The sequence below is a fragment of the Electrona antarctica genome (genome assembly GCF_951216825.1).
Source record: "Electrona antarctica genome assembly, chromosome: 17".
NCBI classification, from domain to species: Eukaryota; Metazoa; Chordata; class Actinopteri; order Myctophiformes; family Myctophidae; genus Electrona; species Electrona antarctica.
The window spans coordinates 18,625,359-18,643,518 of record NC_136798.1 but is presented as its reverse complement, the minus strand read 5'-3'; the positions used below and the strand labels follow the sequence as shown (position 1 = coordinate 18,643,518).

Sequence of the window (18,160 nt, the reverse complement as noted above, 5' to 3'; positions counted from 1 at the left end):
GACCCAAACTATTGAAAATAGCAGATCTACAAGCTCATGACATGTCGCTTCGCGTCGTTGTGAGCTTGTAGATCAGCTGATTTTTGTTTTGTTTTCTAATGTATGGATTTTTTTTGTATTTATATTTGATTTCTCTATGAAATCACTGGAAAAAAATCATTACATTTTGTTTTTTACTCATGATATTTTGTTTTTGCTTTTATGGGAATGTTTTTTGAAAATGTTTTGAAATAATAATAATTAATACGGGTCCCGACCCAGTGTTATCTCCACTGGTATCTCAACTCAGCAGAGTTCACATCACATTGCTAAATTGCTGCAGCTCACTTTCAAAGCTATCTTGCACAGCCAAATCTGTATGGCTAGTAAGGCGTAGGACTAGTGGACCCTTCCAGGTCAATTTCACATCAAGTTAAATTAACACATCTTACTGCTGTGCTTGTTTCAAAGCTAGTTAACATGAAGTTTGATCGTTGTAGCCCGCAATGCAGTAAATAACTCATCATAAATACTATCCAGGAACCATATTTGGTGAGTTTATCACACATATTGAGTTAGAGCGTCATTGTGAAGATGTGGAATGCGTTACTCCTGCCATCACTATGCAGTTAGTGAATGTCGATTTACTGCAGGCCAAGTGAAAACAGGGAAGAGTGAGACCATCATTTGTTTTGGAAGTGCCCGTCGATGCAAAGTACACACAGATGATGATCACTGGAACACATTATGTACACGTGCACACATTCTTCCACTCTCTCTCTCTCTCTCACACACACACACACACACACACACACACACACACACACACACACACACACACACACACACACACACACACACACACACACACAGCGAAAGAGGGAGATACCGAGATACTGTACGGAAATGATGTCACCGCTCTTGATTTATGCGTTGAGTGTTCCGTTTGAGGGCCTGCTCCACACATGCACAGAAATGCTCTCTATTCCTGTTGTTATCTAATAGCAAACAGGGAGGAAGTGCATGGGAGTGTGCATGCCTGGCATCACTCCGTCTTGTTCCCATTGCCTGTTGTCACGCTCAACTTATAACTGTAAATGATGAAATCCTTTGAGCTCCTCATTTGCTTTCTCACTGAAAAAGACAATTTGGCAGAGGGAATCTGCCAAAATTATCTGCCATCTAGTAAAATGTTATGGAACATGGGTCTGTGTACATTTTGATAGTTTGTTTTTGGCAACCCTTCATACTTTGGCTCTCTACTTATAGGCCCATATCTTCCTCTGCACCAAATCTCTTCACCAATGTATGTAGGCGATCTACAAGCTCACATTGCCCAGTGAGATGCACCCACCCCCGACCGGCGTCCAGTCCGTCCACTGCTGAGACTTTGTCAGCATCACCGTGGAGACGAGAGCAAACAAAAGCAAGGTATTTCTGTCATCTGGCCTTCCCATCTCCACTGGCATTATTATTTCAGACTTCATACAAGCTGGTGAGGCAGAGATATATCACGATTATTTCAAACTTATGCATTGATTACAACTATTGAACTTTTGTGTGTGTGTGGAAAATATCAGATCTACATGATTCACAACACTTGAAATCAATTTAGTCAAATTGTTGTTAACAAAACATGAGCAACATTGAGCAACATTAAGTCGGTTAATGGTCAAGTGTTTTGGCTTGTTTGTTGGGCTTTTTGCCTTTATTGATAGATTACAGTAGTCTGACAGGAAAGGGGGAGAGAGATGGAGGTGGAAGACACGCTTCAAAGGTCGTCGGGATCAGAGCTCGAACCCACGACACGCTGCCAGACCGGACCACCAGCCCAGGTGCCCGGACCACTCAGCCGGCCCAGGCCTATTGGTCAGTTATTATATCATCTTTTCGGTTAATTGCCCATCCGTGCTCCTTCTACCTGGTAGAAAGGCAGTGGCCTGTGCCAGGCAGACATGACACAGCAGATGGCTCAACATATTTCCGTCCTCTCTGGGCACTCAGACACAACAGGCTCCACTGGTGACAGCTCGCTTCCCACTGGGACGCCTAATTGCTTCCACAAACAGGTTAGTTGCGCAACCCAGCCATCACTATACCATGTGTCACCTCATTCTCGATATGGACTGAAGCCCTGACATGCACACACAAACAGAGGGACGGACACACAGACAAGCAGCACACATGAGCATGACACTAGGTTTTACCAGAGCCATCGGAGGAGAGTTGCGCCATCGAGGAGGCAGAGACTAGCGCTGCCAGTCACGTGGTTCATGTAACTCAAAATAGTGACAAATGCCCATAAACTACTTTCAGGGCTTTGTCACTATGTCACTATCACTAGTGTGTGTGTGTGTGTGTGTGTGTGTGTGTGTGTGTGTGTGTGTGTGTGTGTGTGTGTGTGTGTGTGTGTGTGTGTGTGTGTGTGTGTGTGTGTGTGTGTGTGTGTGTGTGTGTGTGTGTTTGTTTGTTTGGAAGACCTGGCCTAATGAAGTGAACGGAGATGACACAACTAAGGCTCTGGTATTTACAAAGCATGGATTTTTCTAATACCACTTAAAGCATTATACAATTCTTCATATGACATAGCTAAAGTAGCAGATGCACAAGCTCAATCAAAATTGTCTGGAAAAATCTAAATTGTTGAAAGTTTCACATGCCCAAGGTTGAAAATGGTGAATTTAGTTTATAGCTTTCTTACTAGATGATACACCTTTTGCATACACATATATGTTGTTTACTGTTGAGTGAGAAAACAAGGTTGCACATGTGACATTAAGCAAATCATCTGGAGAACCCCCCAAAAATCATTTGGGGACCCTCCCCCTGGGGGTCCCGACCTGCAGGTTGAGAACCACTGCAGTGTACATGACACTGTAATGAAGTCTGCTCCGAGGGACACATCACACATGCCAACTGGTCAAGTCGCCGCACAAGCACAGCCTTTTCTGGCAACACATTTAGTAGCTATGTCATTGTTGAGCAAGATGAAAAAGGGGATAGCATGTGAGGAGCAGAAGGAAGCATGGTAATGTTTTCCATGGCATGCTGTTACTTCACTCCTGTACGACCTGTAAACATCACAAAAACCTGAGAGTTACACTGACCGTTGACATCGCTTTTTGACATCGCTTTTCTTCTCATTCTCATTCCAGTATTTCATCTAGATTTCTTCATATTGAATCAGTTTTAAAGTCATATAAAGGTTTTCAATACCATTTCAAACAAAAGCAGAGTTTTCAAAATATGTTAAAATGTAACTAAAACACAAGATATATCTACTGTATATGCTGAACTAGTTCATCCAGGCCTATATGCTTCATTGACTGGGGTCCCCCAGTGATCTGTACTTGGTCCACTTGTTTTTTCCCTCTAAACAAAATATCTTCGATCTACAAGCTCCCAACGTGTCACAAAACGATGCATTATGAGCTTATAGATTGGCCTTTTTGCCAAATATTCCCCTATTTTCCCTGAATGTTCGCTTATTGACAATAATAGGGATGCTAGGGTTCAAGTGGTTACGGCGGGGCTCCACTGGACGCGTGTGACATGGGTCAAAAAACAAACCGGGGCAATTTTAAAGCAGTCACCAAACGCAACGCAACGCATCGTAGGCAGTGGAGCCACCCTTCATTGATTAAAAAGGGAACATTCCCTGGCGGTGACGGAGACGCAGCGCTGACGCGTCCAGTGGAGCCCCGGCATTAGCTGTTATGTATTATGTTTATATGATGATTATTATACTTATACTATATTTCATTTAGGCCTATATCTTTTTCTGTATGGGTTGCACTGGCACTGATATACATCTGATTTGTTATGTAGTGGGAAAAGGAAATGTTGGCCAAACCTTGGAACCTGAAACCGGCCTTAGTCATCATGACGCCTGTGGCCTGTAGCAGGACAACAACTGTGGCTCAGCTCAGCACAGGCCAGAACTGTTCACACCACAGAGAGCTTACAGTTCTTTCATAGGCTAAGCATAGAGCCCTGAGGAACACCTGACTAAAATAATCGCGTACCTACAGTATATGTGCACGCACGCGCGCTTGTGCGCTGTGCACTGTGCACACGTGTCGTGCATGGTAAGTATGTTATTTTTGGATTATGTGTTGTTGGGGGTTATTTCAGGATGAGGGTTGACTTGATGACTGTGTTTGTGTGCGTGTGTGTGTTTATGTGTGTATGTGTGTGCGTGCGTGCGTGCGTGCGTGCGTGCGTGCGTGCGTGCGTGCGTGCGTGCGTGCGTGCGTGCGTGCGTGTTTGTGCAACGTGCGTGTTTGTGCAACGTGCGTGTTTGTGCAACATGCGTGTGTGAGTGTGATTGGAGGTAATGGAATGTTGGCGATGGTAGGAGAGTATAGTACTAGTGGGCGGTGGTGGACGGCAGTGGGGCGGAGTGTAGGAAGGAAGATGCTTACAGGCAGAGAGAGAGAGAGAGAGAGAGAGAGAGAGAGAGAGAGAGAGAGAGAGAGAGAGAGAGACATTTAAAGTAATTGTCTTCCTGTCCAGTCCTTCAGTGTTCCAAAGTAGACCTATTAATAATTACACAAAGTGTGACTGGCAGCCTCTTACCCCGAACCCCGTCCCTCTCATTCATCACACTTAAATTAAGTATAGCAACTGGCAGTTAAACGACATAAGTTCTAGCGTTATGCAGATTGAACAGTGATCACAGGGGAGTACAAAGCATTTCTGAATTCATCAGCTATTTGATGTACAACATAGTATAAAGGGTTTAATTGCTTCTTTCTCAAGCTATAAATCTGGTTTGAGAATTTGAATCATATGATTATAGCTTTTCTCAGTTTCACTTAGGCAGCAAAGGTTCACAATAAAACTCATTCGAGACAATTAAACTGCTGAGTAAGAGAGACACTCAATCTTTAACGTATTTTATGGCCACATGTATTTAACAGGAAGCCTGCAGTTTGTATACAGTATGTCACTTCCTGTCACATATAGGGAAATGTCCACAGTATGTCACTTCCTGTCACATATAGGGAAATGTCCACCCGACCCGACACTTTAAATTAAGGGAAAGTATCCTTTAGTGATCAACCTAGTATTCATTTGGAGAAGTTTAGTTTGATATATTTTATACTGAAAACATGAAAATATTAATGTTATATAGTCCGTAGGGGGCACGGTGGCACAGTCGGTAGTGCTGTCACCTCACAGCTAGAAGGTCCTGGGTTCGATTCCCGCTGGGGACGCTGTGGGCACTGGGGTCGTGCTCTCTCCTCCGCGTCATCAATGCCCATACCCGAGGCGGGTTGGCGAAAGGGCCTTTCTGTGTGGAGTTTGCATGTTCTCTCCGTGTCCCCTAGGGTAGGTAGGTACCCTCACAAAAACATGCAGGAATCCTGGTCTCTAAACTGCCTGATGGAAGGGAAAGGAACTGGTCGGAATAACGTGTTCCTTCCACACGCTACGTCCGGCCGGGGAAACTCCAGGCCATGCTTGGATGCATGAGGTCAGTCCATGAGGTCAGTCCACATATTCCATGACCGGCTGCTCAATAGGAGACTCAATTGAGTCTCCGCTGTTCATCAAGCTCAGGAATGCGGCCAAAACAAAACAAAAATCTCCATGAATTCAAGGCTTCATGGGGTGTAGAAAAGTAAGTCATTTTTGGGTGAACTACTCTGTTAAAAAAAATCGTTTTCACAGACATATATGGTAATGCTTTCTGACCGAGCAGCGATGGGTGTGGTCACATATGGGGGCATCATAAGTAGCCTTGCCGAGCCATGAGGCCCATAGGGCAGGAGCCTATCTCCTGTTTGTAGCGTGAGGCAGCTTGATGTACAAGTACACCCCCTGGACATGACTCTAGTATGTCGCAGGGACGTACCCCCAATTCAACCCTTGATGCTGAGTGTCAAGCAGGGAGGCACTGGGTCCCATTTTTAGAGTCTTTGGTATGACCCGGCCGGGGATTGACCTCCCAGTCTCAGGGCGGACACTCTAACCACAAGGCCACTGAGCTGGTGGGGGCATCATGGGGCTAACATTATCCCAAACCTAAAATAAAAGTGGGGACCACGATGGAAACAAGCCCCCAGGACTTTTGTATTATCCTTTTACTGTAGCATCATTGTATAATTGTTACCGCTATACTTTTTGCATACTTTGTTAATAAAGTATTCAATGAATCAATGAATCAATCAATCTGATTCTACACGGTTTGTTCAAAAGGTCATTAAGGGTCAGGTTCGAGGGTCTAAATCTCAGTGATATCGTCAGTCATTTTTCAGGCCTACACAAAGACAAAACAGGGATTCCCATTTCTCTTTTAAACACTAAAAATGTATGGCATGCATGGTATTTATATGGCTCATCTATTCCTGTGAAGCTCTTATCTATGTTTAGACTTACCAAAATGGATTGTGTTTCATAATTTATCATCTGTCCTTGGCAAAGGAGGACAGTACAGAGTTTCAATGAACTGGCACAGGCTCCATTAATTATATCTGGCAGCTTGCATCGTTTCCTGCAGCAGTGGGAACAACACACACAGACACACAGACATGCACGCATGTGTACGCACACACGCAGGATGTATGATATAATGGGTCATTATTAACCCTATAGTCCTCAAGCCAAAAATAAAATAGCTGATCTGTAATTATAATAACCCTATAACGGTTTGGGTTATAGTATAACCCAAACTTGAATCTTTTCCCAATTGTAAGCCTAACTATTTAGTTTTTTAACAACGCACGCACGCACGCACGCACGCACGCACGCACGCACGCACGCACGCACGCACGCACGCACGCACGCACGCACGCACGCACGCACGCACGCACGCACACACACACACACACACACACACACACACACACACACACACACACACACACACACACACACACACACACACACACACACACACACATCATGCCCGTGGCACCCCTTTAATTGTTAACACATTCAGCGAGACAGACAGTGGGAAATGCACTGTGTGACAGTTTTCTTAAGATCTTATGAGCCTGCCTTGGAGCAGAGAGACACCCCGCATGGTACTTTTACTAGATTGTTTAAGTGGCGGCCATGACAACCAAAATGGCAAGACTTCTGAGGAACAGCTTTGAGGCCTGTCCAGTCAGACGAGACTTCTGAGGAGGCTCAGCTCAGAGGCATGTCCAGACCAGACCAGACAGACGACATTATTCAGCATGTCTCCAGAGGCCCAAAAGAGTTCAAAACCTTTAATCCCTATTAGTCCAGGGGCCAAGCCAAAATTTGGTACCACGATAAGGTGGTACTTTTGTATTCCTACATGTCTCTAGTTTATATTTTGGTATGATACATCTTCCAATTCTGTAGCTTAATGCCAGTTATCTATATGTGACCATACCATTAGCAACCAATATAAGGTAAAACATTCAAACTTTCATTATGCTTTAAGTAGCATGTGACGTGTCAAACTAGGGGGTTTTCATGATTCTGAATCCATTCCAAGCATTAGTTTTGTGATGAGGTCATCATATTTGGGAAGATTTGGGCAATATATGGCGTGTTTTTCATGCAAAACTAATGCTTGGAATGGATTCAGAATCATGAAAACCCCCTAGTTTGACACATCACATCCTACTAAAAGCATAATGAAAATTTTTAAATTGTTATGGTCATATATAACTGGCGATGACTGGCATTAATTAAGCTACTGAATTGTAAGATGTAAACTAGAGACATGTAGGAATACAAAAATACAAAAACTTTACGGTCACCTTACGTGGTACCAATTTGTGAAAATATCAGTGTTGGCCCCTGCACTATATCCCAAGTGGATCGGATTTGGATTTTGGTGTAGTTCAAAACTAAACAAAAAACTGCATTGCGATCACTTTGATAATGTGATTGTAGGATTATCTCTGCAAACATGTCAATAATAAATATGTTTGATTAATAAATTATTAAACAACGAATTAAATGATTCAGTTTTGGGGTATATATAGGCTGACCGGATGGTCCTGGTTACAATTCGGAAAGGAAACCACAAAACCAGGCTGCACGCAGCTACTGTGGAAAGGCAAGGACGTGTTTCCCTGGGCAACTGCGGGGGAGGGGGGGGGGGGGGTCTGGTGACTAACCTCCAGGAGACCTCAGAAGACAGAGATTGATGGTACATAATAGTACATACTAGATCTGAACTGAAGATTGAGAAACTGTGAGTGTGTTGGATTGTAGGAGCTGACAAAATCACTGTTGGTGATCTGTCAGATACAGATCAGGTGCAGGCGGCTGACTCTGACAGTGGAAGAAAGTAACACAAGTGCTGCACTTAAGTGCAATTTTGAGGCCTGATGGAGGGGAAAGGAACTGGTCGGAATAACGCGCTACGTCCAGCCGGGGAAATCCCCCTCTGTCAGGTGAAAAGAAGCAGCTTGGACTCCTCATGCATAGAAGGAAGCATGAGGTCAGTCCGCTGCCCCCCCAGGTTGGCAGAGGAAGTGTAGCGCCCAGGATTACATTAGATAATTGACACTGGGTGAAAAAATGGGTTGCAAAATCGTGGGATAAAATATATTTTTTTAAAAAGTGCAATTTTGAGGTGCTTTTATTTTAGTTGAATATTTCCTTTTTTATTTTTGAGTGGTGCAACCACTCCCTTACGGAGCTATGTGTGTGGCTGGGTGGCTGGCTGGGTGGGTGGGTATAGCATGGTTGTTTTTCACCACCTGTTCGCAACCTAACATACACACAAACACACACGCACATATTAACTGTATATGTGATGATTTCGGACGTGCCAGTACAGTACAGTACAGAGGGACCCCCACACAGTAACTCTGTAATTTCTCAACCGTTTCGGACGTTGGGTGGCTCGCCGGAATCGGCCCGGCCCCCTGGGCGCGTTTCTGGGGGTCTGGATATTCCGGGGACCCCCGCACGGAGTTGCACCACTCACTTCACACGGGTGTGATTTCTTATACAAATATTGTTCTTTTTACTCCACTACAATTACTTGCAAACTTTAGTTATTAGTTACTTGGAAATAGCATGTACAAGATCACACAACATGTCGTAGTGCGATGCGCTGTGTGCTTGTAGATCTGTTTTTTTTAAAGGTTTGACACATTTTTAAACGATTTGAGTACTTTCACTTTGGTTCTGCAAGTATATTTTAAAACTTTTGTAATTTTACTCAAGACAAGTCTTATTAAAGACAAATCGATTTTCGGGATACCCCGTCCAGGACAGGCTTCAGACGCGCTTGGCTCAGATCTGAAACCATTTGATTTGGCGTTAGGAACCTGTTGTGACCGCATGCCCTTGTTGACGTCGACCCCAGACAGGGTTCGAACCCACAACCTTCCGCATGAAAGGCATATGGATATGGTATGCTCTAAACACTACACTAGGGTAGCCCCTACTGAACTTAAGACATGATTTTCTCAATTTGATAGATTTCATAGGGGCAATCTCCCAGTGTTTCCAGCGTGCTTAAATAAATAGAGACCAGACACAAGCCATCATAAGGCACTGACGCACACAGACAATGTCTTTCTGCTTCACTGATAATGACAGCTTTCCTATATTTAATCATGAATAGCTGCCTTTGTTTAGTCCCGTCTAATTACACAGTACTGTGTAATGGTACGGATACAAAACTTCCAAACTTGATTAAATATTGCTGTCGCAGAGAGAATAAACACGATGCAATTAAACTTAGAACTTAACAGATGTCAACACTTGCTAACAAATGTTTACTCCCAGGCCTCTAGAGAAATGTAGCTCATGTCAATATCAGCCTAACTGTAGGTGGTCTGTAAATATGGTCTCTAAGTATTGCCAAAAATCTGTATTCCATAAATGCTGTGCATAAATACAACAAATCAGCCTCAAACTAATATTTAAACACATACACCTTTATAAAAACGTACGAAGAAAATCCATGAGAAGCAAAACATAAAGGTTAACGCATTTTCAAGTATTCTCTCTTCCAGTGATTCATTTTGGCCCCTAAAGTGTCTCACCACATGCAAGCATTCCATTTCCATACACTGCAACTCTATGGAAACAAGAATGGGCAAACACAGGGCCAGCTGCAGAAGGAAAAGAAACACAAACACTTAAAAGAAAATATTTCAAAAGGCTCGCTGTGTCTTAGATGCAGCATGTGTCCTGTCATCCAATTCATCTTTAATTTACCATTTGAGAGATTTCATAATTATGAATTTCTTTCACATCACGGCCAGCATTTAGCTGGCAAGAAAAAGCACACATCATTAACACCCAGGTTTAGTAGCAGGTGAAGCAACATGAATTAACAAAGATTAGCAAAGGCAGAAATGCATTTTGTATGTACAGCATGGAATATGTCAGCAGACCCTTCTTTACAGTTTAGCTGCAACTATTGATTATTCTTTTACTTATTTTTTAAAATCTTTATCGTTATATTATAATGTGGACAGCAATTAGCAATGCTGTCCGCAATCTTGCACAATTCAAAGTTGTGGTTATACCACGTACAGTGTTAGTTTCTATGGTACTCATATTTATACGTTATTATTATTTTATAATCGATTAAATCGATTAGCTCGATAAACTGTTGTGCAGTGCCATCACTACAGGGGTGTGCAGAGTCTGCAGACTTATCTGCCGTTTGATGTCAAGCATGCAGACGTGTTGAAATTAATTAAAAAACTAAATCCTAATGAACCTGAGTGGAGTCTTGTCTGTTTGTGTTGTGAGCGGTGCCGCTTGCTTCGTCACAGGAGGAACTGAGGTAGGATTAAATGTTAAGAGGAACGCCTGAGTAAACAAATTAGAGAGGAACTGCCAATAGGCTCCATTAAAGACTATTGTTTGAATCCAACGCCTTCGCACAAGTACAATAGATCAGTCCAACCCCACCTCTCACAGCACACAATGGAAGCGCTTGGGGCTACGCAGAATGCAAACGAAAATGAAGCAGTTTCTGCCCAGTCTTTCATTCAAATCAGCCCCCGGTATGCATTTCCCTGCGAACGAATCACAAGTGTTAGACCAGGTATAGCTGTCCGAGGCTATTTCATTTCATATTCACTATAGATTGATATAGTACCCGTATTCCCACTGTGTAGCTGGATGACAGTGTACATATATCAGCCTCACATCAAAGTCAATTAGTCTGTAGGCCTACATACTGTATATATCCATTCATTACTGGTGGTAGACGATACATGATACTTCTATATTTAGTCACAGTGGTTTAATATAGATGGTCAGGCCCACATTTATTTTACTTTAATCTTCTATTTTTATTAGAATGATTTATTATTCTTTACTTATTTATTTTCTCCTTTATATTCTTATTTTGGAATCTGCCAGCCTATCCTATCTTCCTATCTGTCTGTCTGGCCATCAAAAGGCAAACTGAAGGATAATCTCAGGATGGAGGGTTTTATTGTGTCCATTTTGACAAGTAATGCTGACAATATTTGAACCAAACAACTAGGTGTTGTCAGTGTATAACAGTTAGACTGTCACTAGATGCATTATTTCATCTAATTGCTCATATCTTCGTCTCAAAAATAGTAGCCGTTTCAAATGAACTTGAGAGACAGCTCTTGAACTGTGCCCTTTATCCCACAGTCACAGACTCACAGGTGAGCATGACGGCAGCTGACACACACACACACACACGCACGCACGCACGCACGCACGCACGCACGCACGCACGCACGCACACACACACACACACACACACACTGCTGAATGTAGTGACAGCTGGACAAGAGGCCAGTGATGTGCACGACTCAGTCAGGGTCACTCACTGCTGCACGAGCAGTGTATTTTCTGTTGAAAGTGTTCACTAGGTTTCACTTTGAGATTACAGCACAAAAGAGGCCAATAGATTTCAGTGTTGCATTTCCACTTCTCTTCTCCCACCAGAGGTCTTGAGTGGAAAGAAACAAGGAAACAAACGTGCTGTTGAAACAAATTAGCCGGCCATCAGGTCTTTGTAGTTTGCATGTAAGGCAAATTGACGTCTACAGTATGTATGACTGTAGCACACAGTTAGTGAAAGATAGATTACGGACAATCTATGGATATTTTTAGGAAATGAAAAGACAAGACAGTTTTTGGAATGGTTGTGTAATTCATTCTCGTCTTGTACACTTGTCCTCCATAGACTGAATCATGTCACATGACTGGTGTGACTTCAGCACTGCAGAAGGTCAAACTCCAAATCAACAGCCACAGAACAAACACCCCATGACAAACAGAGCCATTCCACATAATGAAAGAACATTCATGCCTTCACAGGATTGAATGTCTTAATGTTTAGAAGCTCTTGTCAATACTTTTCATTGGTTAAAAAATCATAAAACCCAGTGACAATCTTAACATTTTCACATTCATGTTTTAAAAAAAAGAAAATAGTAAAAGCTCACATGTGAGTTTGTAGTATTTTTGCTTCTTTCGCGCAACAGGATTATTTTGGGGCTGACTGTTCTGAACATAACTTGTTACTACTTTCACGTTAAAAACAATAAAACATGATATCTCTCATACATGAGCTGTTCATCAATTGTGATGGGAATTCTCATTTCAATTGATGGCTTGCATTCTTGAATAACACAAAACCCATTGTAAATAAGTGTAATAGATTCTAAGGTCACAGAATTTGATAACATTTTTTTCAAGGAACAACAGACGTTGACATTTTAGTTCTGCTTTTATACTTTACAGCAAGGTGTAACTAACAGTAATAAATATAACCCTTTTAATTGAATTTGCGTGTTTAGTAGAGGATCTGGGTAAAAGTAGAGCTGCATATTTGCTATCGCTACACCCTGTCAGGCAAGCCACTCCTAAAACAACAATTTCTGTGACAAGTATCCTCATCTTAAAGCATTTCCTGACACTTCATGTGGTGAACTCACCGCTCACGCTCACTCACACACAGCCATAACTCACTCTACAATCAGTCTCAGTAGCAAGAACTAAAGATGGCCAGGTCAGCCGGGCATTTTCCTTTCTCACTGCTTGCAAATGGTAACCTGATCAGAGATTTGTGCCCACAGGCAACTTGTATACCAAGGGCAAACTGCCAGGCTAGCCGGGGCCTATTGTGCGAGTCATCCTAACCCCACTGGTCACACGAGCATTCAGAGTGAGATCACTGTCATCAGAGCCAAACAAGTTCTCAGTAACCCACATGCATACCACTTACCCAGAGATTTGCCATTAAAACGTACGTCGTTTTCTGTGGGATTACAGTAAAACCTTGCAAATACCAAACAGACAAATATGATGCTACTGTGAAATATTTCTGAGCTAATGAAAAGCATTCGATTGTAATTTTCTTATACAGGGATTAATAATAATACTATAACAACAGTGCCGTTTACAGTTCAATTGAGACCCTTTGAAACTTATTTTAATTGACTACTGGTTTGGTTTGATATACAGTTCGTATTACCGACATAGAAAACCATTTTGATCATATCACATAGAATCTGTCTTGATTATCTGCGATCATTCAACATGATTATATGTCAAAATGTTCACGTATGGAACAATGCAATAGTACATACCTAACCATTTCACAAGTTTGGCTTTTACTGGATTGTTTTGTCAAGAGAAAAGGCTAGTTACTGTTTTTACTACACTGCTATAAATGGACAAAGTGATACACTGAGACCTTAGGCAAAGTAGGCGAAGCCGACAATCACTACCTCGAAACTAGAGATCTCATCATTTATTCACAGATGGTGACTCACACGCTGAAGCAGAACCAGGAAACCAGACAAAGCTGAAGTTTTACTTTGAACCACTACAGCACTGGGCCTCACTTCCTCTTCTCACAAATTGCACTTTTCATGGCTGGAATATGTTCTGACAGCAGTAGACTCGTTGAATGACATTCCACTTCCATTTTGGAATCTGGATATATATATTTTTTTCTTTTATTTCTTCAGCATAGCAAATAGAACAAAAATAAAACTAAAAGCTTTATCGACTATAACTTATGAACATCACTGGTTTCTTGGACTGACTGCATGACACAATTGCACAGGCAGATGGAGGGCAAAAAAAAAATAAAAAAAAATAAGAATAGGATTAAGGTCCCAGTTACTGAAGCACTCACTGGGGGTTGGGGACTTTAGCACACACTTGCTGAGGTCCAAAAGTCAGTCAGAATATAGTCAAGTGTGCACATTAGTCAAAAGGGCAAAGGCGTTTGTGTTTGTTTCCTCAACCGCCTAGTTGGTAAACCCATACACCCCACCCAAAGTGCAGACTCAGCAGTGTAAATACTTGTCATACTGTTTTGTCTTTTGGGGTCTTTGTAACTCAGGGCCCATCCAAAAGGCAGCGCCGGAAACTACAAAACACTCAAATGTAAATGGAAGCTCTTGGAAAGAAATAGAGGCAATACGTTTCTGACCCTGAAACAACAAAAATATATAACTATTATCACAGTGCCTGTATAAGCCTGCTCACACACACCTCCCATTGCAGGTAACAAGGATGGAATCACTGCACAGGAAATAACTACGAACACATTCCCTCAATCAATTTCAATAATTGTGTACAATCAACAATGACAAACAGTGTGCTTAATGAGGTCTTATCGGGTCCATAAAACACATTCTTACAAACTACGGTGGCAGTTTGAAGTGAACGATGGGATTGATATGCTGCTGATGTAGGCTATGCTTTCCAACACAGATATGAACAAGTTATATCCTCGGTGGGATTCCCCATCCTTTGGATTTGAAGCTGGGTCATGGTGAGAATACTATACGAAAGCTGAACCAGGGCAGCCTCTATTGACTGCAAAACTATAAATGTATGCCTAACCCACGGCCCCAAATTCCCTAAAACCAATTACGGTATGAATGGAAGTAGAAAAAAAGAAAGCTTAAAGAAATTATATGACGTATTCAGACAGTATTGATTATACAGGGTGTAAGGGAAATATACTACAGAGCCAAAGCAAACTAGAAAGGAAGCCAGCCAAAACAATTGTATTTTTGTTTAAAAGAAAATCTGGGTTATAGAGAAGTCATCGTTATCAAAGGGGGGGGGATGAAATAATCACACCTCTCCTAGATATATATTCAATAGAGAGGTCATGTTATTCATCAATTGCTTCAGATTTTGTTTCAGTGTTCTCTCTCGTCTTCTTTTCACTTGTAGCCTATACAAAATAGTCCAGGACATTTGGGCGGGAGCACCACTAAGATTTGTAATTTGAGGTAAGCCAAGTCAGGCCTTCATAGAGCCCGTCGCCTGTCGTCGCGCACGCCGGCTGAACGTACCAATTCCTGTCCCTGATGCGCGTCAGGCCCAGCTTCTCCTGGATCTCGTGGGGTTTCATGGCATCGGGGAGATCCTGCTTGTTGGCGAAGATCAGAATGATGGCGTCCCTCATCTCGCGGTCGTTGATGATCCGGTGGAGCTCCTGGCGTGCCTCGTCTATCCTGTCCCTGTCTGCGCAGTCCACCACGAATATGAGGCCCTGGGTCCCCGTGTAGTAGTGTCTCCACAGGGGACGGATCTTGTCCTGGCCTCCCACGTCCCACACGTTGAACTTGACGTTCTTGTAGGTGACCGTCTCCACGTTGAAGCCTACCGTGGGGATGGTGGTGACGGACTGACCCAGCTTCAGCTTGTAAAGGATGGTGGTCTTCCCAGCAGCATCAAGTCCAAGCATCAATATTCTCATCTCCTTGTTGCCAAAAATCTTTGAGAGCATCTTCCCCATGTTGTTGGCTGTTCATAAATGGTTCCTTACAGGGATAAGAAAGTAAAAAAAAAGAGAAAAAGTATATTTGGAGAGTAAAAAACAACAACGACGAAAGAAAAGCTGCTATTTTGTTAATACAACTGCCCACGTGATCGTGCTGGTGGGTTGCCTGCCACAGCTGTCAGTATTCAAAGGGCAGTTGATCTGTCACAAGTTTGTGTGGAGGTATTGGTGATCAATCAGTTAGCATTCCATTGATGAGGGCGAGAAACGTGACGACGAAGCCTTCACACAGTCACACGCACAGCCTTCACACAGGCAGGGTGTGGGCAATATTTGTATAATCCACCGGCTCTGCGACCTAAAGAACTATTAAAGCCTATATTTCACAACAACCAGTCGGCTACACGCTCCCCTTTTCAAAATCCACATTCCAGGTCCTTAATATTTCCCCGAAATCCAGACGTTTTCAGTAAAACTAAAAAAAACAAAACCGAATATAATATTGTAATGTGTACGTTTTGTTCATGAAAAGCCGGTTATAACAGCGCTGTACAGGCAGGCCCTTTACGAGCCCCCGGAGTTACGACTTCCTCTTTGACTGCCGGGTGTCCACACACACTTGGACCCAGAAGACACACCGTCGATTCTTTAAATACAAATAAGCCACAACCGTCAACCGGGTTGGTTTCAGTTCATTTTGTCCCGATCAGTAAAACGCCGGTATAGGTAGGTATCCTATCCGCACCGGCCCGGGACGTCCTGCCTTCAAAAGGGTCATTGATTCATCCGACTTTGCGCTCTTCTTCCCCCCTGCTGTAACACAAGAAGAAGAGCGGTTCAAAAAAAGAGGAAAAAGGGAGGGGTGTCAGCAGAACACACAACTTTAGGTCGTCGCGCGCAGTTCTACGGGTTTAAAATAATACAAATGAACACAACATTGTCTCGGTGACGTTAACGGCGTTGTTGCTTTACAAAAATACATACACCACACTGAGAAAATGTGAACAATACCTGCGACTACAGTGAGCAACCCCCCGACCGTCCCCAGCCCAGGTTGTACTTGTGTTTCTCCCCCTCGCCGTCTCTCTCGCTCTCTCCCTCTCTCTCTCTCCCTGGTCTGGTCTGTGTGTATGTCTCTCTCTCTCTCCCACCCAGCCGTTTAGATCCTCCACAGCGGCGGCGCTGAACTGTGTGTTACCGGAAAAGGTGCGGACCTCGAACTGCCGCCACTTCCTTTGGGCCGGGCTGGTGCTCCTCCGCGCACGCACTCCTCCCATAGTGTGATCCCATAGGCCGGAAGGACGGCCGCTATCTGATTGGCAAGTTGATGCTAGGTCGCCCGTTGGCCCTCCTATGCGCTGGCCAAACGTCTAATTTAAAAAAGCTTGAGTCTTATTTACTAGCCATATGGGATTATAAACCTAATCATAATACGAAGTAATTAAATTTAGATCATCATAGATTCATACCTCTCTCTCTATCAATGTTCATTTGTTCAACGACTAATTGGAATATCTATCCCCTCGTCATCGGTGGTTGTCCAACAATCAACTCGCCAATCACAGGGCTACTGTCCCCTCCAAGCTATGGGATATGGCTATGCACTAAAACATTTGGCAATGTGTCCCGCAAAGAAAAAAGACCAAACGACCCCACATTGAACGAATAGTTGGAGGAAAATAAAGGGGGGGGGGACGATTTGGGCTTCCAGTGTTATTTAGCGTACGGTTAGCTAATATTGTGTGTATTTGTGCAAATATATGACACATACACTAGTAACACTACATGTAACGGATCATATAACAATGGTTTGGACAAATATCCATGTCCTCCTACTGGCTACATTTGATTTCATTCATTCAAACAAACAAACCGCGTCTCCAGACTCCACTGAGATTAAGCTATGACGTGGATGTTTATATTTAAAACATGGAAGTAAAAAAAAACACCATCGTTAGGTTAGCTCTGTCAAGAACGAACAACATGCACAAAACATGGTTACAATTTAATATTTAACATTAAACTAAGTACATTCTAATGATTCTATTCAGCATTTAAGGTATACACAAGTATGAATCAGATGAGAAATAATTTGAGATTAAAGCACATATAGTGAATGCTAGTGCTAATGACTAAGTAGCCAACCACACATTAATTAGTTTGGTTTAAACTGTTTAAACCAAACTAATTAATGTGTGGTTGGCTACTTGGCGATCATGTAATAGTGTTTAAATTAAACACTATTACATGATCGTAACACCCCCACCCCACCAGGGTAGGACACCTACTGGTTCACAAGTGGTACTGCCTGAAGTGAAATATAGGAAGAGTTCCCCCCAGAGTATGTAATTGCCTAATATGCAATGCTATCCATTTTGGACACTACTGTAGTGTCCCACCACAGCAGGCTGTAGATTCAGATCTACTTATTCATGCAGTGTGTTCAAAAGGCAGTTTCAATAATTTATTGATACATCT

General features: G+C 42.7%; 1 protein-coding gene across 1 annotated transcript; it reads right to left on the bottom strand.

The window, feature by feature from the left end:
• Positions 1–13,345: 13,345 nt before the first annotated feature.
• arf6a (ADP-ribosylation factor 6a) lies at positions 13,346–16,785 on the bottom strand. Its single transcript, XM_079526994.1, has 2 exons — positions 16,694–16,785; positions 13,346–16,495 (listed from the first exon to the last, which is right to left on the bottom strand). The coding sequence occupies exon 2, from the start codon at positions 15,695–15,697 to the stop codon at positions 15,170–15,172; it is 528 nt and encodes a 175-aa protein (XP_079383120.1). The 5' UTR covers positions 15,698–16,495; positions 16,694–16,785; the 3' UTR covers positions 13,346–15,169.
• Between the last annotated feature and the right edge of the window lie 1,375 nt (positions 16,786–18,160).

Bases quoted from the DNA above. Each gene is read 5' to 3' on its own strand.
- arf6a (XM_079526994.1), bottom strand. From the start codon at position 15,697: ATGGGGAAGATGCTCTCAAAGATTTTTGGCAACAAGGAGATGAGAATA.